The sequence below is a fragment of the Drosophila subobscura genome, chromosome O (assembly GCF_008121235.1).
Source record: "Drosophila subobscura isolate 14011-0131.10 chromosome O, UCBerk_Dsub_1.0, whole genome shotgun sequence".
In the NCBI taxonomy this organism is placed as follows: Eukaryota; Metazoa; Arthropoda; class Insecta; order Diptera; family Drosophilidae; genus Drosophila; species Drosophila subobscura.
The window spans coordinates 21,144,692-21,161,847 of record NC_048533.1 but is presented as its reverse complement, the minus strand read 5'-3'; the positions used below and the strand labels follow the sequence as shown (position 1 = coordinate 21,161,847).

General features: G+C 42.0%; 1 protein-coding gene across 1 annotated transcript in view; it reads left to right on the top strand.

Annotated features, from left to right (window-relative positions):
* Positions 1 to 677: 677 nt before the first annotated feature.
* The window catches only part of LOC117899441 (disintegrin and metalloproteinase domain-containing protein 12), a 33,093-nt gene continuing 16,614 nt past the window's right edge, over positions 678 to 17,156 (top strand). Inside the window, exon 1 of the mRNA XM_034809445.1 lies at positions 678 to 1,675. Coding sequence (XP_034665336.1) covers positions 1,534 to 1,675 — 142 coding nt within the window. The 5' untranslated portion in view covers positions 678 to 1,533. The remainder of the gene's footprint in view (positions 1,676 to 17,156) is intronic.

The window sequence follows — 17,156 nt, the reverse complement described above, 5'->3', positions numbered from 1 at the left end:
CCCTTTCCCTTTCTGAAAAACATTAGAATTTCTTTTATCTTTTGTTGCGCGCGCTATATGAAATCGAGGTATGGCAAGCAGGTAAAAAAGGACGGAACCTGTTGCGGAAATCATTAATAGAAAAAGAACGCCCCCAAACCCCTCCGAGCTTATTATAATATTTACCTATGTTCCCTTTCCCTTTCCCTTGCTGAAAAACGCTAGAATTCCTATTATCTATCACACAAAGCTCGCTTGCTTCCAGAAGGGGTGAATTGAATGAAAAACTCAAATACAAATTCGTAAAATATAAGGTCATAAGGTATACAATCCAATAAAAAGGAGAATTTATAATACGTCAAATTGATTCTTCAAACGGATTAAATTATTGATTCAGTGTTAGAGTTCTTTAGAGGCTGGTAATATTAAATAGAACATCAAAATCGTGAAATGGCATTTCAGACTACGGTATATTTACAGTATATTTTGAAGATGCAATGGTGTATTTTTGTATATTTACGAGGCCCTGACGGTATATTTTATCAGTAATTCCTCGGTAACACTGCTTCATTCCGTCATTCACTCAAAATACAATTCACAATGGGAACCCATTCCCCATTCACAATTGTTGCATGGTGAAATAGTTAATGGTGAATAGTAATTTCACCTTGCCTTGGTGTTCACAATGAATCCAAAACCAAATCCAATTTCGAACTGCGCGGGTCGCTGTGTCGCGCAATCTTATAAAAGCGAATAAAAATACGAAACTTTCGTGCGTGCGTGTGTGTGTGGTGGTGCTGCTATTTGCGTGCGTGTGCTGTGCCTGTGTGAAAGAGCGAATTGTGTTGAATAAATTGAATTAATGGCCTCAAAAAATAAATGCGAAACTGGTCCAAATTTCATTGATTCCCAGTGCACATGATACATAACATAATACAGCTGTTCCCCCAATCATTCTAAACAAATGCCAGCATGGCCCAAGAATGGAAATTTCAATAAGCAAAAACTTGCAGAAGCAGCAGCAGCAAAAGCAGCTGAAGAGATAGATAGTGCCCGCGAGAGAGAGGAATAGAGAGAGAGAGCGCGCAAAGCCCGTTATAATATCAGCACAGCTTTGTTGTTGTTTACTTCGCGTATTCGCGATTCGCGGGAGTGGAGTGGAGTGTTATTGTTGTTGTTGATTTGATTTTGTTCTTGCGGTTTTTCGTGAATGACGGGCAGCACATCCTGTTTTTTTAATTCATCTCGGAACCCCGCCCTGGTCCCCTCAACACACCCCTTGGTGCGGAGCTGGTAGATGGTATTTGTGCTGTGCAAGCAACATGCGGAAGCCTGCAGCTGAGCCGTCACTGACACGGGAAGTGTGATGTCACCACTTGTGCCCCCGCGAGAGAACAACAAATTGTACTATTACTTACCGCGTCGCTCATCCACGCAACGAAACCAAACACTCGCCCAAGAAAAACAACCAACAGCAGCAGCGCAGGAGGAGCAGGAGGAGGAGACACCATCCATCCCATTCCAGCATCAGCTTCATAGGAACGACACAACCGCATGGGGGACTCTTTGAACATGTCTCGCTCCGAGTCCCGGCTATCCCGTTCCCAGTTGCAACTGCTGCCACTGTTGTTGCTCTCGCTCAACATATGTTGGCAGCAGTGTGCTGCCACAGCTGACAGCGCCGACAAGTCAAAAGGTGAGTTGCAGCTCCACATGGATCACCTTTGTTGCATGTACTTCCCCACAGGCCCCGCAAAACTCGATTCATCAGCGTGTGGAAGGGGTTTATAGTGGTCAGAGCTTAGCAAAAGAATGTGGTTAATATTTTATGATTAAATAGATAACAATTTTGGGGCCAAGTGTTAGTCATGTGGCAAATTAGTTAGTGACTCAGTTTGGGGCTGCCATAATAGCAATAATGTTGGTAAATGGTAGAAGCCTTTCATACAAGCTTGAACCACTGTGCCGCCAGTGTAAGTCTCTCGTGTTGTTGAAGCTCTTGCCGGTTTGAACAACCTTGAAAAACCAGCTTCTATTTGGTCGGGAGTCGTCTGCTACTTCCACTACAAAGCTGTTTTAGGGCCGTTTTCCAGCCTGGACAAAGACTAGAGATAGAGGCACGCTCCATAGCTCCTCCCTTGGCCCTTGAGCACTTGGCACTGTCTGGCTTATCAGTGGGAGTAGTTTTTCGCTTTTCGCTTTTCCTTTTTGATTAGTATTACGCTTCTGTTCGGCTGTCTGTGGGACTATTAGCAGCTTGTTTATCTCATTGTTTGGGTCTATCAAAATCTCACGTAGTGCGATAGAGAGGCGCCCCTGGGGATCACACTTTCCATGCAAATCCATTGATTGCCTTCCTCGCACGTACAGCGCAGATCTGCTGGCCCTTCTTCTTGTTTCTTTTCGGTGTTTTATGTTTCTGCTACAGTAAAAATCGATTGTGAATGCAATGGCGTGCTTTACTTTTACTCTCATTGTGGCAGTTTTTTTGGGGTTTTTTTTTTGAGAAAGTTTGGCAACTTTTTCCGTCCACAAAGCGCCGCTCTTTTTTGTGGGTCACACAGACACTTCTTGGTAATTTTTCTGCCGTTCTGAGTTTTTTGTTAATGGCAAGCGTTAAATGTGTTTATATTTGATGTCTTTTCATTGTCATCAGTACGGGCCCCAAAAGGTCAGCGCCTTAAGCGCACACTCGTACCGCCATTCTGGCCAACTCTGCATTTGGCCAATTCGTTTCGTTTCTCGTTTCTTTTGTCATTGCCTTGATTTGTTGTGTGTTGTGTTTGTTGCTAACTGCTGCGATTTCGTTGATGATTGTTTCGGTTTTTTTTTGTATTCTCTTAACAATTTTTATATCATTTGCGCAATTATATGGCAACAGCAGCAGTGGCAACAGGCCGTAATAGCCTTAAGAAACAAGTTGTTCAAGTGAGGTAACATTCATGGCTCAAAAGTGGGCGGGAGCTGAAATCGTTTTGGGGCTGTGGATTCAAAAAAACAAAAAGGAAAGGAGAATGGTGATTGGCAAAGTTCCCCTTAGCTTCTTTTTGAATCGAAAAGCCAAATGGGGTTGTTGCATCAATGTAGTCAGTACTCAGTAGAATCTCATATTAGAATAATTATACAATAATAATTATAGTGTTTGTGTCATATAAATCGTTTCTAGGGCAACTGGAACTAGCTTCATATTTTCCCATGCATTTCATTGACTTTCTTGGGACATCCACGGCTACTGCAACACATACGGGCCACGCCTCTTGTCTTGGGCTTTGCCTGTATCTTGTTTACCCATGTGGCAAGCGGGCTAGCAACCATTACTATTATCTTTATCATTATCACAAGCAGAAGGCAAGACAAGAGGATCATTAATATGCGGCATCGCTGTTGTTGTAGCCTCTCAAATGGCTATGGGACTGGGTGGCTCTGAACGTGGGAGCCAGAACTGGAAACGTTGGCCACAATATATCAGTCTATCGGCCTGTATGACACTTGAAACGTTTTCCCGGCTTTCCAAACAACGTTCTAAGCATGAAATTCTAGAGTGGTCAGCCATCAGTCCATCATCATCATGAGCAAAACTTAATTGAAACCGAACTCAATTTACGGATCTTGAGCTGGGGCACAAGCTTCAAGCTCGACTTGATTGAGTCAGGTCAAAAGAATTTAAATGGAAAGAGCTTCTCTCCTTCTTATTGTATCTCTTCTGTGTCTGTTCTTCGTCTCTAGATCGAATCCAAACGGAAGCCTCTGAGCATGCATATTTTAGTAGACAAAGTCTGGCTGTCGTGTCTCTCCCCGGGTTGGAGAAGGAGGCCTCAGAATTGAACAACATTTGCATAAATTGTGTCGCCTCCAAGAACGTGACAACAAATGGGTAGAGTCTAGGAAATCAACATGGAAAACATTAGTAGAGTGTGGGGGGAGAAGCAATTAAGAAATAATAGAAGAAAGAAGAGGAAATTTACTAAATGTAATAATTCAATGAATGGCCTATTATTTGCCTGGCACGCAACGAGTATTCAAAGGTTCATTCAAAAATTAAATCATTTTGATGGCAATCGATGAAAATTGATTTGCCTGGAATTGTTTCTGTTGTTTGGCGGCCCATTACCATATAATTGTTGCAGAAAGTAGGACACGTGCCAGGATTCACTTTTGACTGAGGCACGTGCTCGGGGCATACCCCTCGATTATAATCGATCAGCCCTAAGCAGAGGGTTGTTCCTTCGAGCAGGTTTCGAGTGTAACCTTAACATTTGCGGAGATTAAGCCTTAAATTAATGCGACCTTAATTAAGGCAGAGATACACAGAGGCACAGCCTGCGCAGGGTGAACAGTGGGATGTATTTTTACCACTCTCGAAGGGCGAATGAGGGAAACACACTTCAGTTATTTATGACTCCATTTCCTTACATGTCTGTGGTGCAGGGTGAGTTTTTGGCTAGACAACCCCAAAATAATTGTCATTGCATTAGTCATCGCGGGACCTCTGCGAGTTGAAGTTAAAGGAAAACAAGTAAAACTTCTGTAGCACCCAAAGCTCTGAAGCTTCCACCACAATCAATGGATGCAATCAAAGAGTTCGGTCCCGGTGCCACTATAAAAGCAGGAAGAATTCTCAACACGTATCAAAGAAAACACTTGAAAAACTTTGTTTATGCCCAGGAACCGGAAAAAATTCCGTAGCAGCAGAAATTTCCTCTAAACAAATGCTAACGAAAGAGATGCGCAGACCTTCGTGGGGGTGTGCGGAGTGGGGGACGGAGAGCGGGGAGATGCATTGCATTCATTGTTGTTATCTCGCTTGTGCAATGCCAATGCAATGCATGATTGAGTAGCGGATGAGGTTGGGCTGGAGTGAAGCAAAAGAAAATCAAAGAAAGAGAAGGACAGACACAGGCAGGGCAGAGAGCAAGGTGAGCGGAGAGTACAGCCCTGACGATGATTAATCAAAATAAAAGAAGCAAAGAGTGCGAGAGGGAGGAAGAGGGCATCAGGTAGAGATGAACGGAGCGAAGGTGAAGAGAAATCCCAAATGCAATCAAGTGAATAAATAATCATAAAGATGGAAGACAAACAAAGCTGTGGCTGGGAGAGGGATCTCAATGGGCAATAGCACTCACTCTCTTTCGGTTCTCCTCTCTTTGGTTAATTTATGCAGAGAGACAGAGACGTGAGACGAGACCCCAGACCTATTGACTAGCATCCGTAATGGGAAGCGACAGCGACAAATATTTGCAACGGAAATGCGACAACACGCTAGAGTGAATCAAGCAGCGGAGCAGCCACCTCTTCCTGGTTATGGTCAGTGCTTTTAGTCTGGACGGGACGGGACAGTGGCTAATTTACCTTCCATTGCGAGTCATTTCGCATACGTTTCCAATGTTGCATTTTTTCGTCATCCAGGGGGAGAGGGTCAGAGAGAGCTTTGGCCACGCACTGAGAGGCACTCTCTGTCGCACGCTTTATGTTCCGCTCTTCGTATGTGTGCGTAGGTGTGTTCGCAGCAAAACTAAACATGAGAGAATGCTCAGGTGCCTCGACAATGAGATACCCAAATATGATGATGCCTAAGCAGCTACGTCGTGTGTTCCTCCACACATTCGAGGGTGCTTGTACACCCTTTTCGCTACGGGGTGTGACAGCAACAGCGAGAGCAAAAAAAACAGCTATCCATCCACTACTCTGATGACGTTCCTGTCGCAGCGGGTCACTGAACTGTAAAATAAAAACCGAATTTATGTTTACGTTTCCGTTATACAATATTTTCTTTTTACATACAAAAACTTTTAAAGTTTTCGGTGGCCCGATTTTACAGGCCTTTGTAAATGCATTGCATATGTTTGTGCATTTGTTTTGGTGTTTTTTTCGGTGGATAATTATTTACACAGTTACAAATTACAAGCACAAAGCTTTTTCAGAAACCAAAGAAAAAAGCGAAAGCCACGAGAACGAGCCGTGTTTATGGGTGGGAGGAGGGAGGTGTTAAATGTTGAGCCATAACGCCTACCATATACAGAGCTCTGTGTATGTATTATGGTGTGGGTGTGGAATAGTACAGTGGAAACACTAATAGTTTGCTGAAACCTCTTGACAAACCTTTCGTTCAATCAACAACAGCTTTTGATTTACGGTGTGTCTATAAAAAGCGCTCCAAGAAAATTAAGGTCAGGCCTGGGAATGGAAACGGATTAAACTCTGCCTTTCTTGTAATGTAGTATCTACAGCACAGTCATTTACATTATAAAATTCGTTTGAATCAATTCCCTGATTTATTAATGTGCATATTTCCAATGACAAATATTCTCAAGAAATGTATCTGAACAATATGTTCCTCAGCATCATTCGAGCATTTCCATTTTTGCAGTCAATGAACTGTTTATCTCGGGATTATCCGCTAGTCTGGCAAAGTCATAAGACCAAGTCTGGCGACTACATAAACGCCTCCACCTCTGACTCTTCCTATTACTCGTAATTTTGTGCTAGGTCATGGTTATTTGTGGTCGCTTTATGTTGGCAATATGCTAAACGGCCAAAAGGTAAACCATCCTCAGTGCGATCAAGCACAATGCCTAACAAATGCCGTCAGTCGTGGGTAAACAAAGCAGCAGCAGCAGTAACAAATTAAACCAAAAATCTTTAACCCATAAACACCGAAAAGAGAAGCAGCAGCGCCAGCCAAGAGCTAATTGAATTAACATCCCGGCGCTAATATCGTGATGCTTTTTCTTCCCGCTCTCTTGATTCTCTCGATTGGTTTCCATTTTATTTTTATCTTTCGAGTGTTACATATTTTTTCGGGAGCTGCATCTTGTATTTCTTTTACCCCTCCCACACCCCGTCATTCTCCTCTCTTGAAAAGCACTCACCGTGTGGGAGAAGCTTGTGAGCTGAGGAGGAGAGGGCGCTGGAAGAAGTTCTACTCGATTTATCTGTGTGCGATAAGCAGATGGCGAAGTCAGACCAGTCACCGCTCCCAGCAAAGCCAACGAACCATAAAGTAGTCTCCCCCCTCGCCGACCCGACCCAACCCGCTAGAAGTGGCTGCAGGAGAGAGCGAAGAGCAGCGCAGACAAAGCACAGAGATTAGAGCAACAACGGAGAAGGAGCTTCTTCTTCTTCTCTTCTTCTTATGATGAGTGGGCTTTATTGTTCGAGCGCGTTTATCAATTAACGAATAATGAATAAAGATAGCAGAGAAGAGTAGAGGGGAATGCGAACAACGGCACACTGAAGGACAAGAGAACTTAATTTTGCTTTTTGTTAACTTGGTTTCCTTATGTATGTTGTCTATAATAATTTTGCAATCAATATTGAGTTTGTAAAGATTTGGTAATGTTTAAAGTACTCCGAGCCCAATGGGAGTGGTGAGGTATTTTTCATGTGGTTACAACTTTGCTTCCCTGCCCCATGTGGTATTACCTAAGCTGTGATTTGCACATGGCACGTGTCTGAATACGAGCATTTCTCTTTGTCCGCGCACTCGTTCACTCATTAACTGGCATTAGTTAATTGCCGTTATGTAAAACATGAAGTTCAAGTAAATTGAAAGTACGACTTCAGTCTGTCTGTTTATCTGGCTATCTGGGGTAATTTTCCTCACTCGCTCACTCTCACTCGGTTCGTTACTGTAATTCTTGCAATAAAACTTTGTTTTATTAAAGCTCCCCATAGGCACAAGATATCCGCCGGATGTGCAGTACATGCTACTCACAAGGCATTTCAAAAGCTGATAAAATACTATTTAACATAAAGTGGGAGAGCGGAGAGCTTTTTCTTATATAGAGAAATTATTTTTCAAGAATTTATGGCACTAGGGTCGATTACTCGTACTTTTACGAGTATGTTCAAGCATGGCAGCACAATGAGTGCGAGAGATCACTGGGGGAAAGTTGAAGAAGGTTTCTGGTCTATTAGCCAGATAGAAAGGCATTACGAGAAGTGCCGTTGATTTATTTTGAGATTGATTACTGGCAAAGGCGATTGCAATGCCCTACAATTTGGTGAAATTAAAGTTACATTGTTTAGGAAATCTGTATTACATCTGTGGATTTCTCTCAGATTTATTTCATTTTGGATTTCACACAAAATGTAAAGCTTGTAGATAATTTGTCTTAGGAAACCAGCTGCTTGTGTGGAAAATTGTAAGACCGCATCAATGTAATTGGCAATTGAATGTTGAATGTTCTAGTGCTAGAAGGCTGTTAGTCATACTTAGATATCATTCGATAGTAGGAAGAAGATTGAATGAAGTGTTTAACCTCAACACATATTAAACTATACAATGGGGCCCTCTACCCTAAGCACCCTAACACCTGTCACAATTCCCTTTGTATATCCTTCCCAAGGCATTGAATGACTCACTAAGCCCCATTTGTATTGCCACAAGCAGTCACACACGCGGAGGGGTGCACGTGCACCGGGTCTGAGCTGGCAACCAAATGGCTCTAAAACGCTTGGACTATAGTTGGAAAGCACAATGAATCACACGAATCTGTGACGTGTGTTCATTGAGAGACCTTTGTATTGTTTATTATTTAATTGCTGAATCGAATACGCCTGACATTTCACAGCCACCGTGCAGCAGCGCAGAGTTGATTAGTTCCGCGAGGCAATTAATGCTGAATTATATAAAATGCCAATTACGCGTTGCAATTGGCGTTGCATCGACGCCTTGCCTTGGTCTCTGCCTGTGGGCTTTGGAGTGCTTGGGAGTAGCATGGGATATAGAGCATGTCGGTTGGTTGCTTTGTTGTTGTGCTCTTTGCTAAGACTTCACTCCCTGATCCGCTCCAATTTCCTGCCTCGAAGCTCTCCTCCGCTCTGCTCAGCTCTGCTCCACTTTTCGCTAATTGCATCGATGGCTCTGCCTCTGCCGTTTGCCTCGCAAGTTCGATAACGAAGTGCCGTTGGTGGCATGAAAATAAACAAATATTCAAGCAGCGTCAAGTTGTCTCCTTCCAGCGCTGCAGTGTTGATTGAGAGGGTTGATTGAACGGTAGACAGAACGGTGGCCCAACGATTGACAAATAAACAAACAGAATTGCGAAATGTTTGCACTGAGAACTCAGAGAACAAGCCTTGGCCTTTATGGATTTCATGTGCGAATAAATATCATAAATATTTTATGATAAATGGCAAAACAATCATCCAGCATTGAGATAGGGTATTCCCCATATATTGAGCTCAAAAGTGCCAATCAATTGGTTCGATTAATGATTCATTTTTCCATTTCGCAATTGAGGCTACAATTTCTGTACAATCTCTACGAAAAATTCAAGTCTTCTATTTGGAGCAAACTTCCTGTCTTGTTTGCTGTGTAAATTGGCTTAATTTGATGATGATGATGATCACTCCACCATAAAGATAATCACTTTAATTACACTCTAGAACAAGGCATCAGTTACGCGTACGCCAAGTATCTAAGTATCTGAGAGATGCGTGCAGTCGGCGATGGTGGGGCAAATGCAAATTGTGTAGCGGGATAGCATATGACAGATACAATTGAAGCCACAGCACAAAATCTAATAACGAGCACAGAAATTGCTCAATTCAATTGGGTCAACGAGGTGCTGCTGCTGCTGCTGTTGTTGCTGCTCCATAGGGCTGCTGCCACTGCCACTTGTGGCCCCTGGGTCTTCCACTTCATTGACAAAAAGATTCATCCATCAGCGAAAACAATATGCCAGCTATACAGAGATATAGATATATCTATCAGAGTTGGCGCCTGACACAGCGATCTCTCTCTCTGTGTCTCATCATCTCATTAGCATCCCCGCAGTGTCCGCTCCGAAGAACATTTCGAAATGAATCATCTGGCGATTCTCGCGAATATATCTTACGAATATCAATAACAAGCAACTGGTCCCTCCAGTACCCCATTATGCCTGAGAGAATTGTAATTAAAATATTTACTCTCTCGGAAGATAGAAGCTGTAGATACTTTTGTAGTGTTTTTTTCAGACTTTTGGGCTGTTCTTAATTGAGGGGAAAAGGCAGAAAGGTTACAACCCAATTAGCTTCAATTTGCAGAGCGGGAAAATCTTCTCTAGCGAGTCATCGCTTTTTCCCTAAGCATTTCCGTCTCTCCAGTGACAATTGTCATGCAATTTTAAGCCGATCAGAGGAAACCTTTTCGGCTTGTACTTCATCTATAGAGTTGGCTTCTTTTTTTTACGCCGCCCGTCATGCTCGTTCGCTTCTGCAGCTTTCATCACAAAAAGAAAGTTGCATTGATTTTTGTTCATTACGTTTTTTACTTTACTTTTCTTTCTCTCTCGAAGATTTCACTTTTTTCCGTGTATGGACAGGCGTCAGACGCACATTTGAAGCTACAAATGAAGGACATTCCTCTAACGATTGAGATCAGACGTGGCCTCGAAAGTTTTGTTCATTTGATAGTCCCTTTGGCTTAGCAAATGATGCACTGCCATTGGGAGCCCTCAACTGAGAAGCTTGCCCTCTACTTTATTACAGAAATCCTCTCGCTTACTTCTAGGAATTGCCTCGGAACACTGACAATACTTTTTGCTTGTTTCTTGTTTGTGTTCTGGTGCTGCTACCAGCTACCAGCTGCACGCGTGCGTCCTTGTGGCTGCAACAGTTCTCAGAATTGTCAGTGCATGCCCTCCACTGGATGGATGGATGGCTGTTGCGTCCCTACCCCTTTCCCTGTGGCCGCAATTAATTTCCAGCCAGAGATTCTTTGTTATCGATTGTGTCAAAACAAAAACAACAGCCAGAAAGGCACGAAACACAGAGGGCGAAGGGTCTGAAGAAAAGAAAAGGGTGTTAATTTTCGAGTCCTTGGGTGTGTGTGTCTGTGTCGTTGTGCTGCGGGTACCCTCTTTGATACCCTCCTCCAGGGTATAGCTAATTACAAAATGAACAAGCACAGAAGTGCAACATATTTATCTTGCATTTTTCCAGCGTTAATTTAAGAGTCCTTGAGAAGAGATAAAACTGCAGATTCCAGCAGATGCATTGACGATGCAAGTCCTTTTCAAATATGCTTTTCGCTCATCCAATCCAACCCTTTTGTCCTTGGAACATGTCCGTGACATGCACCGACATGACCCACCACCCTCCACACCCCTCTTTCTGGATTGTTGTTCTTGTTATTGACGTTGCACAGGCAGAAAAAAAAACAGAATAAAACAGAGAGCGGGGAGAGAATTTGCATATAAGCGAGTTATTTCAAGGTGTGTGAGTGGGGGACGAATGGGAGTGAGGTGTGAGGCGTGTCCGCATTATTTAGTTTACAAATGTTTTCATTGCAAAAATTCTTCGTTTATTTTTGTTGCATTAAGTGCTAGCACCTCCCCAGCCCTTGCAGCACTTACTCCCACGACAGGGCCACGCCACGCCCCATAGCCTAGTTGAGTTTTTCGCTAAGTTTATTACATTTTCTGCTTTTCCTGCAGCCTTGGCTGACGATTTGCTTTTAATATGCTTACAAAAGCTATTCAGATTGTGACTTGAAGTTGGATAGGCAGAGGCAGAAGCATTTTTCTCTGAGCTTTTACCTTTTCTGTAAGAAGAAACAATTTTTAAAATAAATTTTCAAGAGTATTGCAACTTCGGTTGCTCTTTTTTCGTTCCTTCCTTTTTCCTTTTTATTTCTGTGTCGCGCTGCTGATTTATGGAATTTCCTGTGGGAGGAACAGAGACGTTTGCTCCGACCATTCCCTCCCCGCTCTCCCTTTCGCTCGCTTAATCTTGGACTTAAATTAATGTTGCATTTGTCGTCTCCTGTTCCTGCTCCTGCTCCTGCCGCTTGGTTTAATTAAAGCAAACGCATTGACGTAATTAGCAATTAAATAGCCTTAAATACAGAAACCCCTCAACAGACGACCAACCATTCAACCAACCAGACCACGGCTCTTCAGCATCTCTTTTGTGACTGCAATTGAGTTGAGGATTCCGACCATCACAAGAGTCGCCTCTCGTCATCATCAGCCACAGTCGAAGCAATTAGTTGGACGCAAAAAAAAACATTCATACAATACATACGATATAAAAAGTAAATCAATTAAATTCGTTCAGTGAACCCGTTCCGAATGCCTTTTGCGGAGAGCCTGTCTGGGTTGTCTGTCTGCCTGTCCAACCGGATAAACTTTAACGAAACGTTGCCCAAAACTGCTCATATTTTATGAAGAAAAATAAAACTAAATCAAAGCCTAACCACATTCATGACAAATAATTGGCAACACGTTTGCTGTTTGCTGTTTGGCCAAAATTGCTGCTCACCAAAGTGTACAAAAAACTGATTCATGAGGATTCAACAAATTTCACCCATTTTATGCAACATTTTCTTTTGTGCTGTATTTATTATTACTATTTATTAGAGTGTAACGCAATGGAAGCCATATTTTGTTCAACATTTTTATATTTTTAGCAGATTTCTTTTGGCTTCCAAAATTTTATGAAAACAACAGTGGAACTTATGCAGAAGTTTTCTTTCTGTTTTCTCTTTAGAAACGGCACTCAAAAACAGCCAAATTAGAAAGATATAAATAATGAGCAAAATATCTAAATAATGATCTTGTCTTGGTTGCCGAAACACATCGAAAATGGATCATTATTTTTTATAGAATAAATCAGAGATATGAAGCGAACATTTGTGCCCGTTTGTGGGTAAGAGAACTATAAATTCGGAGGGTTTTTTGAGGATGCTTGCCAAGATCATGGATTGAACGCTCCGTGACAGTCGTGCAGAGTACTGGGTGGTGCAGGAAAAAATTTAAAAAAAATCGTGCATAGTATTATTATTATAGCCAATGTCTACTTGCACCTGTGGGTAGATGTACATATGTCTGTACATTTATCTTGAAACCAGCTTCAAGGTCAACCCCATGCAAGTCACAAAATCTACCTTCCACATTTTATTTTTTGCCGGCATGTGGGCCTGAAAATTCAACAAAAAATCTAAAAAATAACATCATTAAAATAAATGTGCTTTCATTTTTCTTCTTCATTTTTTAATATCAAACAAAATTTGTTTGCGCTCTCTCAATTTTTAGGGTGTTTGTATCTCGTGTGTATCTTTCCTCCGCAGCCTCTCCCTGTGCTGCCACTGGCTTCTCCTGTTGCTGCTGCTGCTCGCTCATAAAGTTAATTGGCAAAATTTTCGCTCTTCTTCCATCAACGAGAACGACCGCCAAAAACGCAACTTAACCGCCAGAGCGACCTTGAAATGTTTCAATTTGCGGCCAGACAAAGACTGCGATGCACAGCCACAATGGGAGAGAGTGTAAGGTGGGGGTAGGGGTGGAGCACGGAATGTAAAACCGCCGCCCAAACTTGAAATGCCGTTGTCGTTGAACAAAAATGTTGAACTGAAACCATTTTTCCGCTATGCGATAAATAATATCGATTTCACTTCAAGCTAAACCAGAAACAAGTGGAACGACAAGCGAGACAAAACGACTAAAAGATACCCCTTAATAGGAGGCAGGGGGGAGCTTTATACTCTCTAAAATGGTGTAAGAATTTGTTGAGTTGGAAAACTCTTCCATCCACTGATTACTTACTTTCTGTAACCTTCATCTTATATACCCTTGTAATCCAGAGTAGAGCTCCAAACAATTTGCTAACATTAATTGCCCACAGCCTTGTGTCTGTCTCTGGTGACAAGCTGCCTGCTCTCTCTCCCCACCACCAATCGACCCCAAACATAACCCAAAAGAAAACCCAAGCCAGCTCTCAACTTGTTTCTCACACATTTGTTGTCTTTTGGTGCAGTCTGCAAAGAGAGAGAGTGGAGCTCTCGATTTGTACATACGAATGATGATTTATTTGAGACGCGTGTTCGGTTCGCTTTTGACGGATCTGGGAAAGTTGTTGCTTGTCTGTTGACTGTTGTAGATGCGTTTTAGAGGGCGCCGAAGATGTAGTATTATTGATGGGTTATTAATCATAATGGCAGACAGACCTCCCTCCCGTCTAAGTGCTTATTGCAGTCTGGCTGCCCCTTAAATTTGTAATCCTTTTCCTCAATGCTAATTTAATCATATTTTCCCCTTTCTTTGTTCTTGCAGGTAAGCTCATGACATGCCATAAAACCATACTTCCTGCTCAGACCAGAGCCAGGTCGGGCCGGGCCAGGCCATCGCTGACTCACATCCCATCCACAGCTAAAGAGAACACAACTGAACAGATGTTTATCGCTGTTTTTGAGGGGTTTGCTTTTGTCTTTTATTTAAAATGTGTTTTATTTGGCGAATGACGGGAATTGGCGCTTCGTATTTGTGTCAGCTTTCCGACTGCTCTAACGGGAACACACGGAAAGCACACGCCGAAAATTTTAATGCAACAACACTGCACAGCTCTTATCTGATGGTTGTAATCGCAGTTCTTGGGAAACTCACTAAAATATGTGCAATAAATGTGTGAGAAAGCAAAGGGCGAACCATCCAATACACTTATTAATTCGGGCTGTGGCCTAACCGACAAAAATCGTTTAAAAATGTAAATATTTTCCTTTAATATTTATCTAAAAAAAACCACAAAGTTAACTATTTTAGCACGAAACATACGCTTTAAATATTTCCATTCATTCGCCTTGCCATAGCTCTATGACAACCAAAAGAACAGCTAAACAAAAAAGTAACCAAAATAAAAGTAGGGAAATTATTTTGTGGCCTGAATTGAGTCGTCATCATCTGCATAATCATTGTTACCTCCCTTCCCTGTCACTTGCTGTTGGCCGTATTCGTCGCCGACGACTTGCCTGTCATTTCGCATTATTGCCTTTTGTTTTGGGCCAAACAGCTGTTTGTCATGATACGACTCTGGCATATGGCTATATATTTATGTATTTCCAACAACAAATTTAACCTTTAAGCTGAAACTGTTCTAAAGCTACAAAATGTGGGATTCTCGTTGAGGGTTTTAGCCATTTTGGCTGCTTCTGCATAAATCCTATCTGTGCGAGTGTCAAGTGAAGTTACTTTGAGTCAAAGAAAAATCAATAAACGAAGGATTGTGCTCGTACATGTGCATATATAATACATACACACACATTCTTATAAATATATATGTAATATGCATATAAAGAACCTTCCCCCTGCCACGTTGACAAATATTTACAAATTTTCTTTTGCGTCCTAGTTTTTGTGGCATCGAATTCCTAGGGAGAGCATTTTTTAGGGGGTGTAACAATTGGCCTTGTGCCCTGACGTTTTATGAGTTCTTTGACTTTGCCATGGGATGGCATGTGCCCAATGGATTCCACTGGAATGTGCTAACCATAAGGAATGTTTGGAATATGTTATTTTGCAAACGGAAATAATAACACTCTTTTCAATGATTCGAGAGTGTTTTGGAGTTGTGGCTTTGCCAGATTTGTATTTATTTTATTGCTAATACCAAAAGAATACACAGATTTAAGGTGTAAAGATGTAGTTTAGATGGAGATGGATTTGGGTCTTTGACGGCTAATGGTTTTTCATTCATTAATTGTTTATTCTACTCACAAAATGGAACCCTGCAGGTTCCAATACCAAAATATTCCCTATTCTAATGCTGAGTATCTCTAACTCTCTCTCTCTCTGTCTCTCTTTTGTTGTTTGACAAATTTTTGCCCTCACCATAAACAGAATATTCTCTAACCAAAAATGGCCAAGGCCAAAGCCATGATTTAATGGCCGAAAGTCGTTGGCAAAATTTTAATGAACTCAAACAAATGCTTGACACATTATTCGAAGCCAAAAATGGTTGACCAATTTGGCATGTTCGCTCTTGGCCATGCCATAAAGTGTTCTTGGCATAGCAAAGCAAAGCAAATTGAAAACTAATTAAACCCTTAAACCATAACTGAATAATATTTTATCCAAGGGAAAACCTCACAGATGCACTTAGTTTTAGTTTTTCATACAACTTTTCTCGCCCATAACTTCAAATCCGGTTCCGGTGCCCGAATGTCCAGAGTGTTGGCGGGATGTGACCCAGTTCTGTGTGTGGCTGTAGCAAAATTATGATAATTATTCCTGGCTGAGGCTGTGCGTGGCATAATGGTAATTATGGGTAGAAAAAGGACCGAAAACGGAACTGAGACCGGCAGGAAAATCAACATGAAGGGGCGTGTCTGTGACTCATTGCAACAAATGGATGCACAATGGCAATGCATTTTCCAATACGTTAATGAACAGCCACGCCCCGGGCAAGCCACTAAGACGCCCCTTTATGGCTGCTTGTTTTTAAGTTTTGTTTTTCTTCTTTATTCGCCGCGTTTCCGCTTTTTTTATGCAAACATTTTCTTGTACTCCGCAAACAAAGAGAGAACAATGCCCGGGAAGGACTGAGGAGTGCGTATGCTCAAGGATCATTGACCACATAAAAATCCGTTATGGCCAGCAGCAGCAGCCGCACAGAGTGAAAAGAAAAAGGAAACACCGAGAAGGGAAGCCATACCCAAGCAACCATCGAGTCGTCGTCTTGTGTCCCAATGCATTTTATTTCCTTTTTTGGCGCTGCTGCCAGAGTTCTCAGTTCCCAGAGAACTGCAATGGGCATCCACAGAACAGCCAGAAGCCAGCAGCAACCAACGTCAACCATTCGGACCAAGTTCTTTTATATGGCCACTAAAGGGGTTCGTCCACCTCCTACACTGGGTAGGGGCAGGGGATGTCCAAAAAAAGGAAAGAACAATGTTTATGTGCAATTTTCTCTGCTCGCATTGTGCGTAATGTGGAGGCTGACAATGAAGAAAAGGAAGAAAGAAATCTGCAGTAAAAACAGAGAGAAAGAAAAGGGATATAGAGAAATAGAAGAAGAGCCATAAAGCGTGGGAAAATCTATCTTAAAAGAATTATTTTGCACAGCCAAATGCTGAAGAGAGATGTTCCCCAATGTTTCCTTGATTCTTTGCTAGAATTCCTCAACATTTCAATCAACATTTCAACTCAATCATACAGAAACGAAAACATAACTGCATAAACATAATTCTGTTGCAGCTATCATTCAATTGTGGCGCCAGAGATAAATCAAAATAAATCTTTATTTCGTTTATTGTTTATTGTACAATGCACTCGCGAAACAACACAATTGAGATTTATACTCGTATTTCAGCAATCACATTCAGCTCGTGACTGGTGTCACTCTGTGTCAGTCGGTCAGCAACATCATTATCATCATTATCATACAGCTGTTGCTGTTGCTGTGCCTGCTTATCATCA